At 34.7% G+C, this 18,883-nt stretch overlaps 1 protein-coding gene across 1 annotated transcript in view; it reads left to right on the forward strand.

Moving 5' to 3' along the window:
* Nucleotides 1-18,396, forward strand: part of LOC125062694 (dynein axonemal heavy chain 6) — a 60,930-nt gene extending 42,534 nt beyond the window's left edge. Inside the window, exons 49-68 of the mRNA XM_047668768.1 lie at nt 3,071-3,182; nt 3,513-3,638; nt 4,089-4,249; nt 4,982-5,123; nt 5,585-5,770; nt 6,280-6,452; nt 7,161-7,341; nt 7,748-7,927; nt 8,209-8,442; nt 8,949-9,095; nt 9,514-9,704; nt 10,220-10,421; nt 12,453-12,693; nt 13,636-13,836; nt 14,021-14,262; nt 14,630-14,920; nt 15,116-15,268; nt 15,667-15,864; nt 16,558-16,684; nt 17,013-18,396. Of these exons, the coding sequence (XP_047524724.1) occupies nt 3,071-3,182; nt 3,513-3,638; nt 4,089-4,249; nt 4,982-5,123; nt 5,585-5,770; nt 6,280-6,452; nt 7,161-7,341; nt 7,748-7,927; nt 8,209-8,442; nt 8,949-9,095; nt 9,514-9,704; nt 10,220-10,421; nt 12,453-12,693; nt 13,636-13,836; nt 14,021-14,262; nt 14,630-14,920; nt 15,116-15,268; nt 15,667-15,864; nt 16,558-16,684; nt 17,013-17,242 (3,718 nt within the window). The 3' untranslated portion in view covers nt 17,243-18,396. The remainder of the gene's footprint in view (nt 1-3,070; nt 3,183-3,512; nt 3,639-4,088; nt 4,250-4,981; nt 5,124-5,584; nt 5,771-6,279; nt 6,453-7,160; nt 7,342-7,747; nt 7,928-8,208; nt 8,443-8,948; nt 9,096-9,513; nt 9,705-10,219; nt 10,422-12,452; nt 12,694-13,635; nt 13,837-14,020; nt 14,263-14,629; nt 14,921-15,115; nt 15,269-15,666; nt 15,865-16,557; nt 16,685-17,012) is intronic.
* The last annotated feature ends 487 nt before the right edge of the window (nt 18,397-18,883 follow it).

The following is an 18,883-nucleotide window of genomic DNA, read 5'->3' on the forward strand; positions in this document are numbered from 1 at the left end:
GACACTACACGCCGACAGGTGGGTGCCACCACCTGTAGTTAATATTAATTCTATGATAAGCCAACTGTCACCGCACTCCCAAAACAATTATACTGCTGTAAATCTTTTGGAGGGAACAAGCATATAATAATGAAATGGCCTTTCTCCCAGTACCTTAGATTAAATTAAGTTCAAGCCATTATGTTTTACACTAGTCGACCTCCGATGGAGTGAAAGCTCCTCCAAATTCTTCTCTCTCATCCTCGTCAAAATTGTTCAATCCTGCCCCACTATCCTTTTTATTTTGACTTGATTTGACTTGACTTTTTCTTTCTCAATATGATATGATACTTCACTTTTAAATAGAATTCAGTTTTGTTACTTAAGAGCGCCCTTCCCCGTCCGACGAACGTCATCGCGAGCAAGGCCAAAAAGCTTGCTGTTTCATCCAGCGCAATGTCAGCAAGTGAGAACGCGATAACATTAAAAGAAAAAATGTGCGGAAATTTCATAAAACTTGTTCCAAGAAATACGTATTTTCTCGTAAGCCTTACAAGATTATGAAAAAAAAGTTTTTTTTGTTCACATTTAGAAACTCCATTACATTTGCAAGGTTTCTATACAAATATTTCTTTCCGGTTACAATTAATGAGTACATTATAAACGCCCAAACTTCATATAAAAATTTGTGCAAAAAGGCTGATTTTTGGAGGTTTGTACTGAATTTGTTTCTTAAAATTTTGATTTCGCGTTTTGATAGAAACCTACATATAGTGCCTATTAGTTCAAAAGTTTCAAAGAAATATCTGTTATATTAGGCCCTTACATATGAAATTGGCGTTTTGTATGGGAGGAAGAAAAAGTCGAATATTTTTAAATATAATATATTTAATTAATCAAAGTATGAACCATTGTTTTCTATGCCCTTTTGCCATCTCATAGGTAGTTCATTGATCCCTTTACTAAAAAAAACAGTCGGACAGGAATCAATAAAATCTGTGAAGGCGATTTGGACTGCCCCATCAGAGTTAAATTTTTTCCCTTGCAAGAAGTTGTCCAAATTTCTAAAAAAATGGTAATCTGTTGGAGCAAGGTCCGGGGAGTACGGAGGATGTCTTATACATTCCAATTGAAGCTCTTCTAATTTGGTAGCCGTCTGTTGTGCAGTGTGTGGTCTAGCGTTGTCGTGAAGTAGCAGTGGCGTGGAGCGATTGACCAGCCTAGGTTGTTTAGCTGCTAGCTTTTCCATCATGGTTTGCAATTGCTGACAATAGACATCAGCCGTAATAGTCTGGCCAGATTTGAGAAAACTGCAATGAACAATACCGGCACTAGTCCACCAAACGCTTACAAGTAACTTTTTTGGGGTTAATTTTCGCTTGGGGCAGGATTTGGCTGGCTGGCCAGGATCCAACCATTGTGCTGAGCGCTTCCGATTATCGTAAAGAATCCAATTTTCATCACAGGTAATGATTCGGTTTAAAATACCTTCATTATTGTGCCGGTTCAGTAATGTAACGCAGCAGTCGATGCGCTTTTGCCGGTTTGCTTCAGTCAATTCGTGAGGTACCCATCTTTCAAGCTTTTTAATCTTCCCAATTTGCTTCAAGTGAATTAAAACAGTTTTATCACTAACACAGCAGCCTGCAGCTAACTTGGACGTGGTTTGCGATGGATCCGCTTCCACAATAGCCTTCAATACTTCATTATCAACTTGAGTCTCAGGCCGTCCACGGGGCTTGTTCTGCAGGTCGAAATTTCCAGAACGAAAATGTTGGAACCAAAAACGAACTGTGTTTTCTTTAGCAACATGACCGCCATACACATCATTCACCCTTCGAGTCGTTTCCGCAGCACTAGTGCCACGGCGGAACTCGTACTCGTAAATAATGCGATACTTTAAGTTTTCCATTTTGTAAAATGAGTGACGCAAACAGAAAAAAACAGAAGAAAAAAACAAATGAATGACGGTCATCGAAGCACAAATACATGAGTAAATAGCTGTACAAATTTTGATTTGGAATTCTTAACCAAAGAGGAGATATTTGAGGTCAAAGTAGACAAAACGTAACATAATTACGCCATAATTACGTACGTTGTATGAAAAGATAGACGGGTTGGCCGCTCTTAATGACACTTACATAGAAATTAAATTAAATCAATAATAATGTGCTGCCGATAGCCGTGGTTTATCCCCCCCCCCCATGTATGAATGATACGCAAGATTCTATATTAAATGCCTAATAAGCTTTTCACTCTTAATAAATAGTTGCATAAAGAATCAATTTAGTAAAAATTAAATAATTCTGGAACATGAGAAAAACACAGAATACAAAATGGTGTAGCTTTTATGCATTTATATTGGGATATTACTCTTAATAACAATGTAATACTGTTATAAGATATTGTATTATATACCTCAACTTATCATTATTTTTAGTAAACAGTAACTCTATCTCACGTTATACAAGTAGTTACTTAGCATGAAAGCTTATTTTAAGCATGTCATAAGCACACAATGGCTTTGACATAGACAGGCTCTTATCTATCGAAAGTTTTAAAATTAACAGCATTTTCTTGGAAAGATTTTCTTTGAGATGTTGTTGTAAATCTTGTTTGTTTCTAACTCATGATCGAGTTTGTATATATATAACACGTACACTTTTTCAACATCTTTTACCAAGAAGGCCTATAAATATACAATAAGCTTCCTTAAAATAACCGTTTCCAATAATTATTTTCTCTAATAAATTATGTATTTTTGTTGTACAAAAAGTTCTCAGTATCTCGCACTGCCTACTCGTCTTCCTCCACTCTCTCCACGTCCCACTCTCAGCTTAATGATGTTAATGGTTTAATCTTTTATTTTGAATTTCTTAGGAATTTATGTTAATTCTTAGTTTTTAAGATATCTTGGCTATAAATAAACGTGTACATTTCGTTTCGATTACACACACACATTATGATTACACACATTATATACCTATACATTATCTTGATCGTGGCATAAACATTGTTACTTTTGCGTCATAATAATGCTAACTTATTTCTTTTAGCTTCTTTGATTGTTTCGATTCGATTTTTATAACAGGCATAAAGAAGCTGCGGCCATATTGAAGAGTGTAATGGCTGTCTTAAGAGCTAAACAGAAGGAAGTTGAGGCCATAGAAGCACAGCTTGCAAAAATGTTGGATGAGCTTAAGGTAGTTATCGACACAGCAACAAGAACATTATATTACATAGACTGTATGGGTCTTTTAAATCTTGAGTGGGTCAACTTAAGTCTATGCCTTTACCTCCCTACTAAAAAACATACATTAAATTAGCGGTTAATGTGAATTTTATATATCTTCATCAAGCCCTCCGTACACTTCGAAGATCGTTTGTGATTAGTATTGTATAGTGATTAACATCCTACTACGCAATCGTTTTAATGCAACACTTTTCGTGCACTGACCGAATTCGCAGGTGTATTATTCTTTTGGACGCTGTTAAAGAATATAAATAAATTTCTATTTTCAATATTTGTAAAGGTCGTCGAAGAAGAACGTCAGAAGCTGCAAGCTGATGTTGATTTGGCCGCGGCGAGGTTGTCGCGTGCAGGAAAATTGACGCAGGCCCTAGCAGACGAGAAAACACGTTGGGAAGATAGCGTGCAGGTAAAACAATATTGAATAAAATAAAATTGTATTAATTAATTTTTGTTTCTTCGGATAAAGGTTAATTGGACACTAAAATCGATTTTAAAAACGCTTAAAATAAAATTCAATTTGAGTCTTAATAAGTAAAAGTTTAGTATACAAATACATGAAGTCCCTCGTTAAATGAAAATATTCTATGGTTATACTATATATTGAATACATAACTTTTTATTACATATTTATGAAACAACGCTTTGTCGTCTGTTGACCCTAGAATTGTGAAAATGTACAACTCTTCAAATTGATAATTTAAAGCCCACACAGTACTTAGATTACACTAGAACTCATCTTAGTACACAAACAATTATTGTTTCGCCGAAAATCGGACCATGTACCTCCAGATTTTACGCCATGTGCAAAACCACCAAGCCAACAAAACGTTAGATTGATATATGAGTTGTGTTACAGACGGCAACATACAAACTCAAGTGTACGACCGGTGATATAATTATTGCCTCCGGTTGTATCGCCTACTTCGGCGCATTTCCTTCCCACTACCGACGGGAACTTGAAAGCAAATGGGTCGAACATTGCCACTCACTTGAGATTCCCTCCTCAGATAGTTTTGAGTAAGTAAAGATTAACTAAATATAAAGTTTATGATCGCCAAGCTGAACTATTTAACAGTAACAGTAATTGTTGTTAACCCGATTTTTTTATTTTTGTTATGAGTATGTTTTTGATTAAGATAATCTTTATATATATAAAAATGAATTGCTGTTCGTTAGTTTCGCTAAAACTCTAAAACGGCTGGATCGATTTGGCTAATTTTGGTCTTGAATTATTTGTGGAAGTCCAGAGAAGGTTAAAACAGTGGAAAACAAAAATAATAATTAAAGAAAAATACTAAAAACGACAATTAAATTTTCTATTAAAACCTGTTCCTATTGTGTGTTCCTGTCTTTTCAGAAATAAAGAAGTGTCACTTGGTTGTCATAATATATAGGTGCCTCATAAATGTGTGAGGCTGTAGTTTGAGGTTGTCTTTGGTCTGTTTTAAAAATGTTGTATTACTCGTAGGTTTAGGCACAAATATATGTAGGTGATACGAAGTTCACGAGTTCATCTAGTAAAATAAATTGTTGTAACATTCCTGCAATACTATCTCTTAGTTTCACAAATATGACTATGATACGCTTAAAACTCATTATCCATTCCATTATTTTTGCTAATTATTGCAAAATTTATTTTCGAGATGTATTTATATTCAATAAATGGTGATACGCTTTGCAATTTTGAAAATGTCGGTGGCTTACGTAAATATCCCTTTGACAACCCGTTTGTTAATTGCCTGTTTTTAGCTTAATTCAGGTTATGGCTGATTCATACACTGTGCGAACTTGGAACGCCCAGGGACTTCCACGCGACGCTGTTTCCACCGAGAATGGAATTTTAGTTACTAGAGCTGGAAGATGGCCCTTAACGGTTGACCCACAGGAACAGGTGATGAAATTTACGTTTTTACCAATTTAACGTTTGGTTTTACCAATTGTCAACAGATTTTTGTTTTTCCGGTAGGTAATAAAAGCCTTCTTATAATTTGTTACATTGCCTAGACCTATGCAGATTACATTGTATGTACTACAAATTTATATACGTGATTTTCTTGTACCTTCGACTTGTTGATCGTCACAAATACATCGTCTAAACATCTTTGATAAGCTTACGTAATTTAATGATATCTTATAGTTACTTGATAATAACGAGTATTTTCGAAGGCAGGCACAGAATATAAACTTCAGTGCTATACGAGTTATTTTATTTCAATAGAACACGTTACGGATACAAAATGACAAAATATAATTATAACTTCGACGGGCTTGCAAAGCAGGGAAAATTATCTGGGTACCTCCTAAAGGTAAAATTTAATAAAAATATCATAGTTTTGATAATTTATATAACAGGCAAACAGATGGATCAAGAGTATGGAGAAGGAGAACGGACTACAAATCACGAAGCTTGTGGATTCCGGGTACTTGCGTATCTTAGAAAATTGTATTAGACTCGGTTGGCCGATGCTTATAGAAGATCTTGGCGAGCAGCTCGAAGCAACACTGTCGCCTGTCTTGCTTAAACAGACGTTTCTTCAGGTAAAATATTGTTACTTTGAGTATAAAGAAAAATTTCTTTAAAATATAAATACAATGGCTGGTTAGGCGCGTGACTCTTAACCCTGTATTCGTATTGTGCACGTTTATCTAGTATTCTGTAGGTAAACGCGATTTTGGGACTCAGCTTTTTGCTAGAATCATTTAAAGGAATTTACTCATATATCGTGGAGTATATAAACACCACCTAGACGGGAAATTACATTATTAATGACACAGTTAATCTACATACTGGCGATAGCAATTTTCTGTACTTTAATACTTTAATATTATAAACATTTGTTTTTTCGCAAACATACCGTTACGTACAACAAAAGCTAATAAACATAAGTCACCATTAGAATACTACATTATCTCTCAGTATATATAATAGGCTATATCTATTTCCGATAAATAAAAAAATCTCCCATGCGAAGCAAGTATATATTAAACATTATTTAATGATTCCATTCATTAAAGATAACTGAAGTTTGGTATTGATTGGGTTACAGGCTGGACGATTACTCATACACCTGGGTGACAGCGATATTGAGTATGACACTAACTTCCGGTTATACCTAACCACGAAACTGGCTAATCCACACTACTTGCCCGAGATCTGTATTCAAGTGACTCTAGTTAACTTTACAGTAACGTTATCGGGTCTCGAAGAACAACTGTTAGCGTGAGTTATCAACTTTTAACGAAATTTATAATGGTTCCAAAAATCTCCAAGTTGTTATGTACAACTTGGTGGTCTAGTGGCGACGTCTTTAACTCTTAAAAATAATACTACTAACATCTGTTTTTTATGTGGCAGTTATCATAAGGGTTGTGTTTTTGGCACACTTTTTTAAAGTATAATCGATCTATTTGTGGTGGATGCGTGGTGATATAATGTGTGGCTACATAGTCATTACACACATGTGTAATATGCAAGTTAATTGCACGTGTCCAATACTGTTTTATATAGTATTGGATATCTTTGGTCTGCAAATAATTATTATTTATAGTATAGTTATTACTGTTGTTGTTTATACTGAAATACATAACATTACTAATACGAAAGGTTTTTATTAACGTAAAACGTAAAACTTATAGGTATTAACTTAAATATTAGATAAGAGTTGTAACAATATTTAGTAGTTATGTTTGTATGTAGTTACTACTTTTGTTTGCTATGTCTGTGTGGTCGAGGTAAGAGATCGGTTATAGTATGTTTTATTTTTTACGACAAAATGAAAATAAATAAAATACTTGCGGGCTTTTGTGACCCTCACCCCTCCACTCGGACAGTACTATTCACTAGCTAACGTAACATATCAGACATTGGACCTTATTTGTTGATATATAATATTATTCTAGATATGTATAAAGCTTTGTGTGTATACAGGGATGTTGTACGTTTAGAACGGCCGGACTTAGAGGTGCTACGTACCGAATTGATAGTTCGGATCAATGCAGACAAAGCGACATTGCTAGAGATCGAAGATAAGATACTACGGCTGCTGTACGCATCTTCAGGAAACATCCTTGATGATGAAGAACTTATAGAGACCCTCAACGAAAGTAAGGTAAAATATATTTTATTAAAAAAATGTATTATTTCCAAGTCAAGTTAAAATTTCATATTTTATTTGGAGATGACATAACTGTCACTGTTTTACTATGATTGCGAAAAGTTTTGTAAGTTTGACGTATATTGTATAGACATAAAACGAGGTAACATTCAACAGACAGTTTCTGTCGTTTGTGCACCTTAAGGAATAGTGTAGGTTAGTTAATCAACTGGCGCGCTCAAGACAGTTTTTAGCTACAATTTATAAAGGTCTGTTCAGAAATCATAAACTCATTATGGCTATTTTATAAATATTAAATAGATTTTTTACCTAACAATTGGTATTTCTGTCCTACTCTGAAGATGGAGCTTGAAGATTGCGTGAAATTTTAATCTTAATATGGTTTAACTATAACTTTTAGGAAACATCTGAAATAATAAACGCGCGTTTAGTCGAAACAGAAGCTACTGAAGTGAGCATATCCGCAGCGCGCGAGAAGTATCGTACTGTGGCAACCCGGGGCGCTGTATTGTATTTTGCTGTTGCACAACTAGCCGAAATTGACCCAATGTACCAGTTCTCATTGAAATATTTTACACAGGTACTTTTGTAGGACTCATGACGTCTCTAGGTGTAGTGAACGGCTCAGGTATCCTAATAGGCAAAGAACTAATGATTTTAAAAAATCACTATTTTAGCTCCTTACACCTATTAATTAATGTTACTTTTATTTTTATAAACCGATTACAATTCGATGTGTATTGTTTATTAAATAATTATTTTCTTTCTTAATGCTTTTTAATATCGGCTCCACCATCGAACCAAACAAGCAGCAGTTAACTATTTTCATTAACAACCTTCAATAAATACCCGATTTCGTAGGTCTTTAACCTTGTGATAGAGAAGAGTGAAAAATCTGATATCCTTGAGAAGAGATTAGAAATTCTACACGACGAGATCACTCTATCCGTCTATAGGAATGTTTCTCGAGGTCTTTTCGAAAGGCATAAGCTTGTATTCAGTTTTCTTTTGAATATGGCAATATACTTACACGCTGGAAAGGTTAGCTCGGAACAATGGAACTATATATTGAGAGGACCAGCGGGAACTAAAGTTGTAAGTATACCAAATGAATTATTTATTATTTATTTTATAAAGAAAAGAAAGAGAAAAAGTTTACAACAGTACAGTGGAAAACACAAACTGGACGCAGTTTTTCAGAGATTAAAATGAATTGATAAGATATAACATTATCAAATAATGATATGACGTGTTTAATACAAGTATGTATTCAGATCCTTTACATTTACTTCTGCGCCATAGCCTTGATATGAAATTGTAACATAGCTTCACTTCAACCAACCAACAACCATATAATTCCATTAGCATTAGCTGGTCACGCCTGTTGGCTTCTCTTACCGATGCGCTGCCCGTTGCTTCTCCGTCATCGTTTCTCCGATAAAATGTATATTGCGTTTTATATATTTAGTATAATTTGTTATGACAATGATTAATTGAGCTTAAATTTTATCTAAGGTTATATCAAATTGGTCATAAAATAATAAAAGCAATTTCATTGAAAATTATATAAAATAATCGAATTTCAAATATTATTTTTATAGGTGCCTGCGAAGAAGCCGCCGGTCGAAACATTATCAGACCAGCAGTGGTTGTCAGCAAATCATTTGAATGAAATGGATCCAAGTTTTGCTGGCCTACTTGAAGACTGTTTAAGGAAAATAGATATCACTCTTGGAACATTTAATGTGGTGCGTAAAGTAATACAAGAGTGACAAATATTATAATGTAATTATTATCAGAATATGTGCAGTGTTCCTTAGTGGCTTCAGCGTGCGACTCTCTTCCCTGGGGTCGTAGGATCGTTCCTCAGCTGAGCACCAATGGACTTTCTTTCGTGCGCATTTAACATTCGCTCGAACGGTGAAGGAAAACATTGTGAGGAAACCGGCTTGCTTTAGACCCAAAAAAGTCGACGGGGTGTTTCAGGCACAGGAGGCTGAACACCCACTTGCCTATAATCTAATAGGACATGAAACAGATTCAGACATGTGAGGCTCAGACCTAAAAAGGTTATAGATTTACTAATATTTATTTTATTTTATTACCAAAATACTGGGTACTTGTTACCGGATATGCAGTATAGCAGATTTTTTGTTGTAATTAAAGGAAATTTATATAAATATAAAAGACAAGACCCCAGCAAAGAAAGATTGGAATGCAATCCTTACTCCATTTGAGAAACTGATGATTATCAAGAGCCTTAAGGAAGAGAAGTTAGTGTTCGCGATAGCTCAGTACGTGAGCACCTGTCTTGGCAACGTTTTCATTGAAAGTCCAACTGTCCAACTGAGTACACTGTAAGTTTTTACCAGTTTAAATACAAACAGATTCCGATGCAAATTTTGAAATATATACAAATCTAATGGCTTTATAGCACATTAGCGTAGTATACATTGCATTTTTTATAATGATAATAGCTGCATACTTAGAAATACACGATTCTGTTTAAATAACAGATGTATTTACACTTAATATTAATATACAAAATAGAACTAAGTAGTTAAATTACTACTATTTCATGTCTGGCACAGTTCTGGTTCAAAGCTGGTGGACTTGATTTGCACACAAATTCGGCATGACTACCTATCAACTGACATTTGACTCTGAAAAATGGTTGACTCACGCGTTAAAAGATATATGATTTTCTAATTTATGATTTTTTATTTTTAACCTGTCAAAACGAAGCGTGATAAGTATGTGTGTGCAGTTATATTTATTTAGGTATAGATACATTAAAAGTTTTAAACTATTTGAATTTAGTCCTTAGATAATTGGAATTTTACATATGAGGTATGTTGAATAATTTTTGTAGATATGCCGATACAGCTGCTCCGATACCCCTCGTGTTTGTACTAAGTACGGGTTCAGATCCATTTGCAGCGTTTCTCAAGTTCGCCACAGAAATGGGAATGCGTGATCGACTGCATTCTATATCCTTAGGCCAAGGGCAGGGTCCTGTTGCAGAAAAGATGATTAACGCGGCAAAGCCCAAAGGAGATTGGGTTTTCTTACAGGTGACTATGTATTATTACTTTCGTGTGCTTTACGACACAGCAACAGAAGCCTGGCAGTCATGGTCTATACTATCTATACTCTGGGCTTACATATTTCAGTAACTCACGCTTAGTCTCGGGCTGTTTCGAGATCCTGGTTTCGCCAGAACACAAAAATTCAGTTTGTAAATCACAAACTGAAATGTTTCTGCAATTTGTCTCTTATGTATTATTTATCAGTTCAGGCAAAAAAACATCTTTAAACATACAAAATATAATACTTAATATAAAATTAAGTAATTCTTATTTTGTACTATATTTCATTATTTATTTTTCAAAGCCTAAAGATTCGTTGTAAGTATAACATAAAATTATTTGTGTTCTTTAATTTATAATAGGTTGGGGAAAAAGTTTCTTCGCATTTTTTAAGAAAATTCAAAACATTTTTTAATATAGTTTATTTACATTTAACTAAAGTTTGTAGGTACCATTTTGTTCGATAACTTTTTGCCATTATTTAGGTAGGGACATGATCCCATTGCTATAGAAATTTTGGGGCTTCTGATCAAAATACCGCGATAATTGGTTTTGGCAGTCCTCTCGTGATGATAACCTGACACTGTCTAAAGAATTCTGAAGAGACTGAAACAGGTGGAAATCTGAAGGTGCAAGGTCAGGACTATACGTCGGATGCATTATCACCTCCCAGCCAAGCTCTCTTAGTTTTTGCTGAGTGGCCAAAGATGTGTGAGGTCTAGCGTTATCATGATGAAAAACCACACCCCTTCTGGTGATTAATTCCGGCCGCTTTCTCTCAACTTCTTGCTTTAATCTCATCAGTTGTTAGCAGTAGAGTTCAGAATCGATGGTCCTGCCTGGTGGTAACAGCTCATAATGAATAATGCCCTTCCAATCCCACCACACACACAGCATCACCTTGTTGCGAGTTATCCCGGGTTTCGCCAGTCTGTGAAGCCTGACCGGACTTTGACCACGACCTTTTTCGCACGTTCTTGTCGTACTTGATCCACTTTTCATCATCAGTTATCAGCTTCTTCAAAAATGGTTCGGTTTCATTAAGTAATAAAGAATCAAAAATGAGTACACAGTTCATTCGGTTTCTTACAGTGAGCTCGTGAGGTACCCAAGTATTGAGCTTTTTTTTGTACCCAGTTTTTTTCAAATGCGCCAAAACTGTTTTGTGGTCAATTCCCCGTTCTTCAGCTACTTCGTAACTACTGATATGCCGATCTTGCTCCACTTTTTCAAAAATTGCATCCATTTTATCTGTCATAGGGCGACCAGAGCGACTTGGATCTTTGACATCAAAATTTCCGGATTAAAAACGCTTAAACCAAATTTGTGCTACTCTCACAGACACTGCACTAGGTCCATAAACATCGCAAAAAAAATTCGCGGCTTGTGTTGCATTTTGACCTTTTTTGTAGTAAAATTTTAAAATGTATCGAATTTCTTCATTCGATTCACTCATCTTGACGGTATGAAAAATAAATAAAAAACAGTCATTATCCTAATTTGATTTTGGAATTATCTTCTTTAAAATCTCAACTTTCCTTGATAACAAAACCAGCCAGATACATATAGTATAGCCAAAGACATTTTATTACAAGTTCATACATACTATAATGCGAAAAGACTTTTTCCCCAACCTAATATATTAAATATATAAATTTATATATACAGTCAAAATCTGTTTTAACGACATCGAAGGGACTAATAATATTTGGACGTAAAAACCGATAGTCGTAACAGCCAATGACGTTGTTATTAAGAACCTAATACATAGAATTCAGCCGGGACCTTAGATTTTGCTCAATATAACTGGTATATTGTTCTAATCGATGTCATCGTAAACGGTTTTGACTGTTTCTATATATAAATATATATTGTATATTTAATAATTTAAATAAAGCAAGAGTAAAATTATTTACATAAATATCCAAAAAACAATAACAAACTTTCGGATATTACGATTAATTGGTGGGCAAAATATTTTAGATCAACGCGATGAACATATTATTTTTTTCCCAGAACTGCCACTTAGCAGCGTCCTGGATGTTAAGTTTAGAAATTATTGTGGCTCTAATGAGCGGAGAATCAACCGGGCCACATCCAGACTTTAGGCTTTACTTAAGCTCCATGCCCACCCCTAAGTTTCCTGTCTCAGTCCTCCAAAACTCTGTAAAAGTTACCAATGAACCACCAAAAGGTTTGAAGGCCAACGTCAAACGGGCAATGATTGAAATGGATGAGGATTTCTTCGAAAACCACAGTAAGATTTTCATTACTTGTCTTTTCTCTTTCCAATTTTTATTGCTGTTTTATTTTGGACAATTATTGTATAGAACAATATGTATTTTTGAATAGAGAAGATTTTATTATTTAAAAAATAATTCGGTACTTATACCTACAGGCACGATTCCAAAAAAATTTTTGAGCTTTTGTACTGCAGCCTATGTGTTATTATGTTGTCTGCTTAAAAAAAAAATAAACGGTGATGTTTTGCGAGGCCCTTTCTATAACGACGCAATGAACAAACATACATTTTAAAGAAGAGATAAAAATAGATCCATTAAGTGGATCTAAAAATTCTACTCGTGTATCGTGCGGAGGTTTTGAGTTGCTGGTCAATAAAGTTAGTCCTCTTATTGCCAAGCGAGATACCAACTACAGAAAATCTGTCTCTATTTTAATATGGCTTACAATTACCTAAAGATATCTTGCTACTGGAGATTCTTTTGCAAGTTAAAATAAAATAAAATTTAGTATTATTTGTGATCGCTACTTATTTACTAAAATAAAATGAAATAAATAAAATATGAGCGTGTTGGGCAAAACCGATAGGTAGCCGTAGCGAGAGCTGTAAAAGATGACGGGAAGCCCTAATATATTGTGTGTGTGCAAACAAGTTCACAAATCGTACTCTAACTTTGCGGAATATAATATACATTCGCGCAAAATTTGTTATTGTTCTCATGAGTGAATCGACCAAAACATTTGTGCCGTAAGCCGTGTGACACTGTGCCGCAGTGTTCAGCACACTGGTGGAATCCTACCTTCACGATAAAACGATTTAATGGAATAATCTTAAGTAGAATGAAACGAGTTATTATCAAATAATAATTCTTATAAATGAACAGACTCGTACATCTTATTACGCTTAAAATAAAGAATACCTAAATATTTGTGAATCTATCTAATATTTTATTAACAGTTCTAGGCCAAGACTGGCGCACAATGCTCTTTGGGATATGTATGTTTCATGCTATTATACAAGAGAGAAAAAAATTCGGCCCTCTCGGGTGGAACATTACGTATGAATTTAACAATAGTGATCGCGAATGCGCCATGCTAAATTTGCAGATGTTTTGCGAAGATGGTCATATTCCGTGGGATGCCTTGGAGTATATTACGAGTGAGAATAAAATCCATGCTAATATAAATTTAAAGTGTGTTTAAATTTATATTAGCATGGTTAACTTTAGTTAACTTTCAATTCGTAATAAATCAACTGATTAGCATTTTGTTTTTAAGAAAAATGCTCGTTTTTCTTTGCCTCATACATATAGTATGATACTTAAGAATGGCATTTATTTCAGGCCAAATAACGTATGGGGGTCGAGTTACAGACATGTGGGATCAGCGTTGCTTGACAACAATTTTAACACTATTCTTTTCCGCTCCGACTTTAGAAGAGGGGTACATATACTCTTCCTCTGGCACCTATTTTTGTCCCAGGGCTGAAAAGTTAGAACAAGTTAGAGAGTATATAGAAACGCTACCCGGTATTGAAAACCCCGAAATATTTGGAATGCACGAAAACGCTAATATTGCGTTTGAGGTATTGTTTCATTGTAGTCGTACTTGCCTATTAAAACTTTAAAACTTTTGTGGAAAAATCAAGGGGAAATCCATTATTAAGTAATGAAAACAATTTAAATAAGACACCAAACCTTTATTTTTGTATTATGTACTTTGAATCGTTATTGCAAGAGAGTTATACCGTTTGTATTAAATAATTAATTTATTAAAAAATCAAACAAACACAAATTTACCGGCCACCGTACTAATCTGATTTATTTCGGGAGTTTGGTCTGGTAATATGACATTGATCGAGATGCATTTAATATTTTTTGTAAAGTGAGATGGTTTGTAAATAAGTATAATCAACTCATATTGCACCTCCCTTACTATTGTTACATTTTCAGAATAAAGAAACAACTACGCTGGTACAGACTATAGTGGATGTACAGCCTCGAGCAGGTGGTGGTGGAGGCGGGGAAACCCCAGATCAAATAGTTTGGAGAATTTGTGAGAACACACGAGCAGTCGTTCCCACCAAAATTGATAGAACTCTCATACATTCAGACCTAATGGTGCCAGACGACATGGGCCAGTTGCACTCTTTAACCATTGTACTTCTGCATGAAACGGATAGATTCAATAAACTTTTATCCTTAATACACGTATCTTTAAATGAACTTCAAAAAGCTATAAAGGTTAGTGCTTATATACTTTTGGGAGTAAATAAATAGCTTGCTCTATCAGTAGGTCTTGCCATTCGGCAACCATAGGACACACATTTTGTCTCCTTAACTGATATTTAATATTACAAAATGGGATCTGCTTTTTATATAGAAACATTGTAAGCATGCCTGATACTATCTTTTTTGTAAAGTATACTGTATCACCAGGGTGTAGTGGTCATGTCGGAGGCTTACGAAGAAGTATTTAGCTCCTTCCTCAACAACAAAGTGCCGGGAATGTGGCACAAATCTGGATATAACTCGCTCAAGTCATTGGGAAGCTGGATACATGATCTCACCTTGAGAGTTGACTTTATTGAGGTGGGTAATTTCGTTGTACGTAATGAGTGACTTCGTACGTAGTGAGTAAACTAACGATTTTACTTGGAGTAACTTGGAAACGAATAATCAGTATCTATCACTCGTACAAAGACATAGCCAGAAGGGGTGATCGTGATCATGACCTTCTCCTAAACCAGGGCATTTTTAATTGATATTGTTACAAAATAGCATTTATTTGTAATTATCTAGTTTCTTTATAAAATGCAAATCGGTTATTTGACTACTATAAAAACACTAATTATACAAGCCGCCCTTGCACTCGTCATGAAACGTTAAGCTAAGCCAACCTGGCAGCCAACCTTAAAAGGGACGATAGCCTGATTTAAAAGGCCATGCTACTTTTTTTAAAGGTATTCATACAACTCTTCTTATTTCAGAAATGGTTAATCGATGGCGCCCAAGTAAGCAGCTGGGTGTCGGGTCTGTTTTTCCCCCAAGGTCTTTTAACGGGCGCTTTGCAGGCGTACGCTAGACGATACAGAGTGCCAATCGACGCACTCATGTTTGACTTTGAGCCTATTCCCTTTTTTCTATCGCAGGAAGATGTGTATAAGTTTAACAAAAGAAAGAACAAGGTAAACCTGCGGTTCTGTCACCGTGTGATTAATATTATTTTCATAAAACATTACATTAGATGTAGGTGGCGCTCTAAATCTTAAATATAAATGTTTTATCGTCAATATATACATCCTCGTCAAAACTCTGTGCTCCGCTTTCGCCGCCAGTGTTCACGAGATGGCCGATAGCAAGGACGCGTTGGTAGTTTGATTCTACTTAATTATTGTTTCATCCAAATTAAGAAGAAGAAAAACGTTACTGGACATCAAACTTATTTAAAAACACAGGCGTATGTGGTGGTTTGTCATTGATAGCAATTTTAAAAACCCAAATGATTACTGCCTTGCGATTCTGTAACTCACTTTTCGAAATCACACAGCGGTTTTATAAGGAGGGAGCTTGTAGTTAATTGTTTATCAGAATGCCAAATCGTAAATTGACTGCTTTACCACTGATTTGAGCGCGACCGCCCGCGCCGCTGCGAACACCGCTGTGAGAGTTTGAAAAGTGAGTTACAGAATCGCAAGGCTGGACTCATTCACTGGATTCTCACTCACAGAAAATATCGCATCAGTGGCTTGTTTGGTAACTCACTAGAAAACATATTAATGTGGAATATTTACAAATGTGAAACTGGTCCTTAAACTTACGTAAACGAAATAAAGTATTAAGGTAAAGAAATAGGTACTGAATTAAGATCATTTCTTCAGGAGGATGACGGTAGCAGTGTTTTTGGGGATCTTGAGAAACCTGAAGACGGGGTAAACATTCATGGTCTATTCATAGATGCAGGTCGCTGGGACACGAAAAAAAATTGCCTAACAGATGCCTTGCCGGGTGTGTATAGTATATTGCTTTATTTCACTCTTTGGTTAGTCAATGGTCAAGTCAAATGAGGTTAGCCATGATGATTTTTTAATACAATTTGACAATTCGCCATAATATCACTATGTTAATGATATGACGGACTCAGTACGAAATAAGAAAAATAATTATCCTGTCTCTCAATACATTTTATAGGTCATATAAAACGAGTTTCTTATGTAGTATGAGCACGAACAGATCATTACGCTGGCTTGCTTTTGATTTGTTTATGATACGTATAATTCCAAGACTTCTTGGTAATACCAGAAAAATATAATAATAATACTTCTTATCGAACCAGCACAAATGAATCCGCCTCTGCCCGTGGTGCGGTTCAAGCCAGTACTATCTCTTCCGAAACCGGACCCGCGCTACGAAGCACCGCTATATAAGACTTCGGAAAGGGCCGGCACTCTGTCAACTACAGGACACAGTACAAACTTCGTTCTGCCCGTATTACTTCCCGCTGATATGAATTCAGAATTCTGGATTATTCGCGGCACTGCTCTTTTAACGCAAATTACAGACTAGATCTAGTATATCTAGTAATATGATAATGGCATGATTGCCAAATATTTCCAATAATTATGCCAAGTTCAATCTAGATGTATTGTTTAGAATTGTTAAATTAAAATATTAAAAAAAGCCATATAAGTTCTTCGTTTAATGGAGTACTTTTCATTTGAACTCTGCTCTCTCTCTCATTTAAATAACAATGCTTAAATAGCTTTACCAACAAAACAAACAACAAATGCTTCGCAATATGGAAGAAAAAAAAACTTCGCGTGCGTAGAATTTTGATGTAATCCATAATATGGTCTTGGAAATAGATTTTATTAATTTCTGCACTAAAATATTGTATTGTAAATATTTAGCGCATCAATGCCGATTATTTATAGGATCGCTACTTTCGTAATTATGTCTCGCAAGATAATTGTGTAGCAGTGAAATAGAGGTTACGTTTATATCACCATTTTACCCCCTCAAATTTGAATTTGAAGGTAAAAAATAAATTGCGTCATACTCATTATCTCTTTGGTCAAATTTAATCAATCATATCAAGCGAAGCCACTTATCACTCACAAGTTAATAATTTATCATGAGTCATGACATGATTATTCTAAGTTCCACAGATAACTATAAACATGTGACAATTGGCATACCAAGACTTGACACCTGAAACGCACATAATTTGTCGAAGAATGACAAACGCTTCAATATATGAATAGGTCATATTAAGCAAGAGCTATATATCTATGGTATTAGCTATTTATAATTTAAACCATGTAAAGAAAGTACTTTAAGTTTATATTGAAATTTATAAACAATGGCTACCAATGTTTAGGAAACATTACCATTTGATAATTTGTATCAGTCTTATTAAACGGTATAATACAATCGCGAAATGCAAAAACCTTAAAATAAAATATAATATTACGCCAATAAAAGTTAATACAAAATCTTATTAGTATTTTTATATATGTACTAGAATTTAACTACTCAAGTATTATTAATATTAAAAAGGTCACGTGGTTCTTTTCCAGAAGGCTAATTAGGAAATTAAGAATCTATTAGTTTATAAATTTTCCATAGCTACTGAAATTTCTCTTAATAAATTTAAAATATCAAGCATACTTTAAGTTGGTTATACTTACCCTAATAATAGTTATAAAGGTCGCAGGGCTTCAAACTTAAATTTTGTATTTAGTATACTTTCAACTCCCAATATATATATCTAAATTGGCTAATAAACAGCTTGTATGCATTTTATCAGAGTTTAAAAATCGCAGAACATGCAATAAATAATACTCAAATATTGAAATCAAGCACCATAAGGAGTATAAGAGTATAGTGTCATGATAGGCTTGGTAGCTTGATGATTTATTACAATGAAATAACTGCTTTCTGTAAAGTGAAACAGTGAAACAGATGTAGGCTATAAGATATCAAGACAATTTTAAAATGTTCATTCGCCAAACAGAGAATAATAATTTGCATTTTGCATATACATTAATTGCAATCGCTGAGCACTTAGTACTAAGGTAACCTTTAATCTAATTAAATGTTATTCTTAGGTATACAGCAAAATTTTTGTTAGTTTAATAGTTCTCCATCTCAGTTTCCAAGAAGGTTACAATACAATATATTATCTAGAAATATAGAACTTACCTT

This window comes from Pieris napi, chromosome Z, assembly GCF_905475465.1.
Source record: "Pieris napi chromosome Z, ilPieNapi1.2, whole genome shotgun sequence".
NCBI lineage: Eukaryota > Metazoa > Arthropoda > Insecta > Lepidoptera > Pieridae > Pieris > Pieris napi.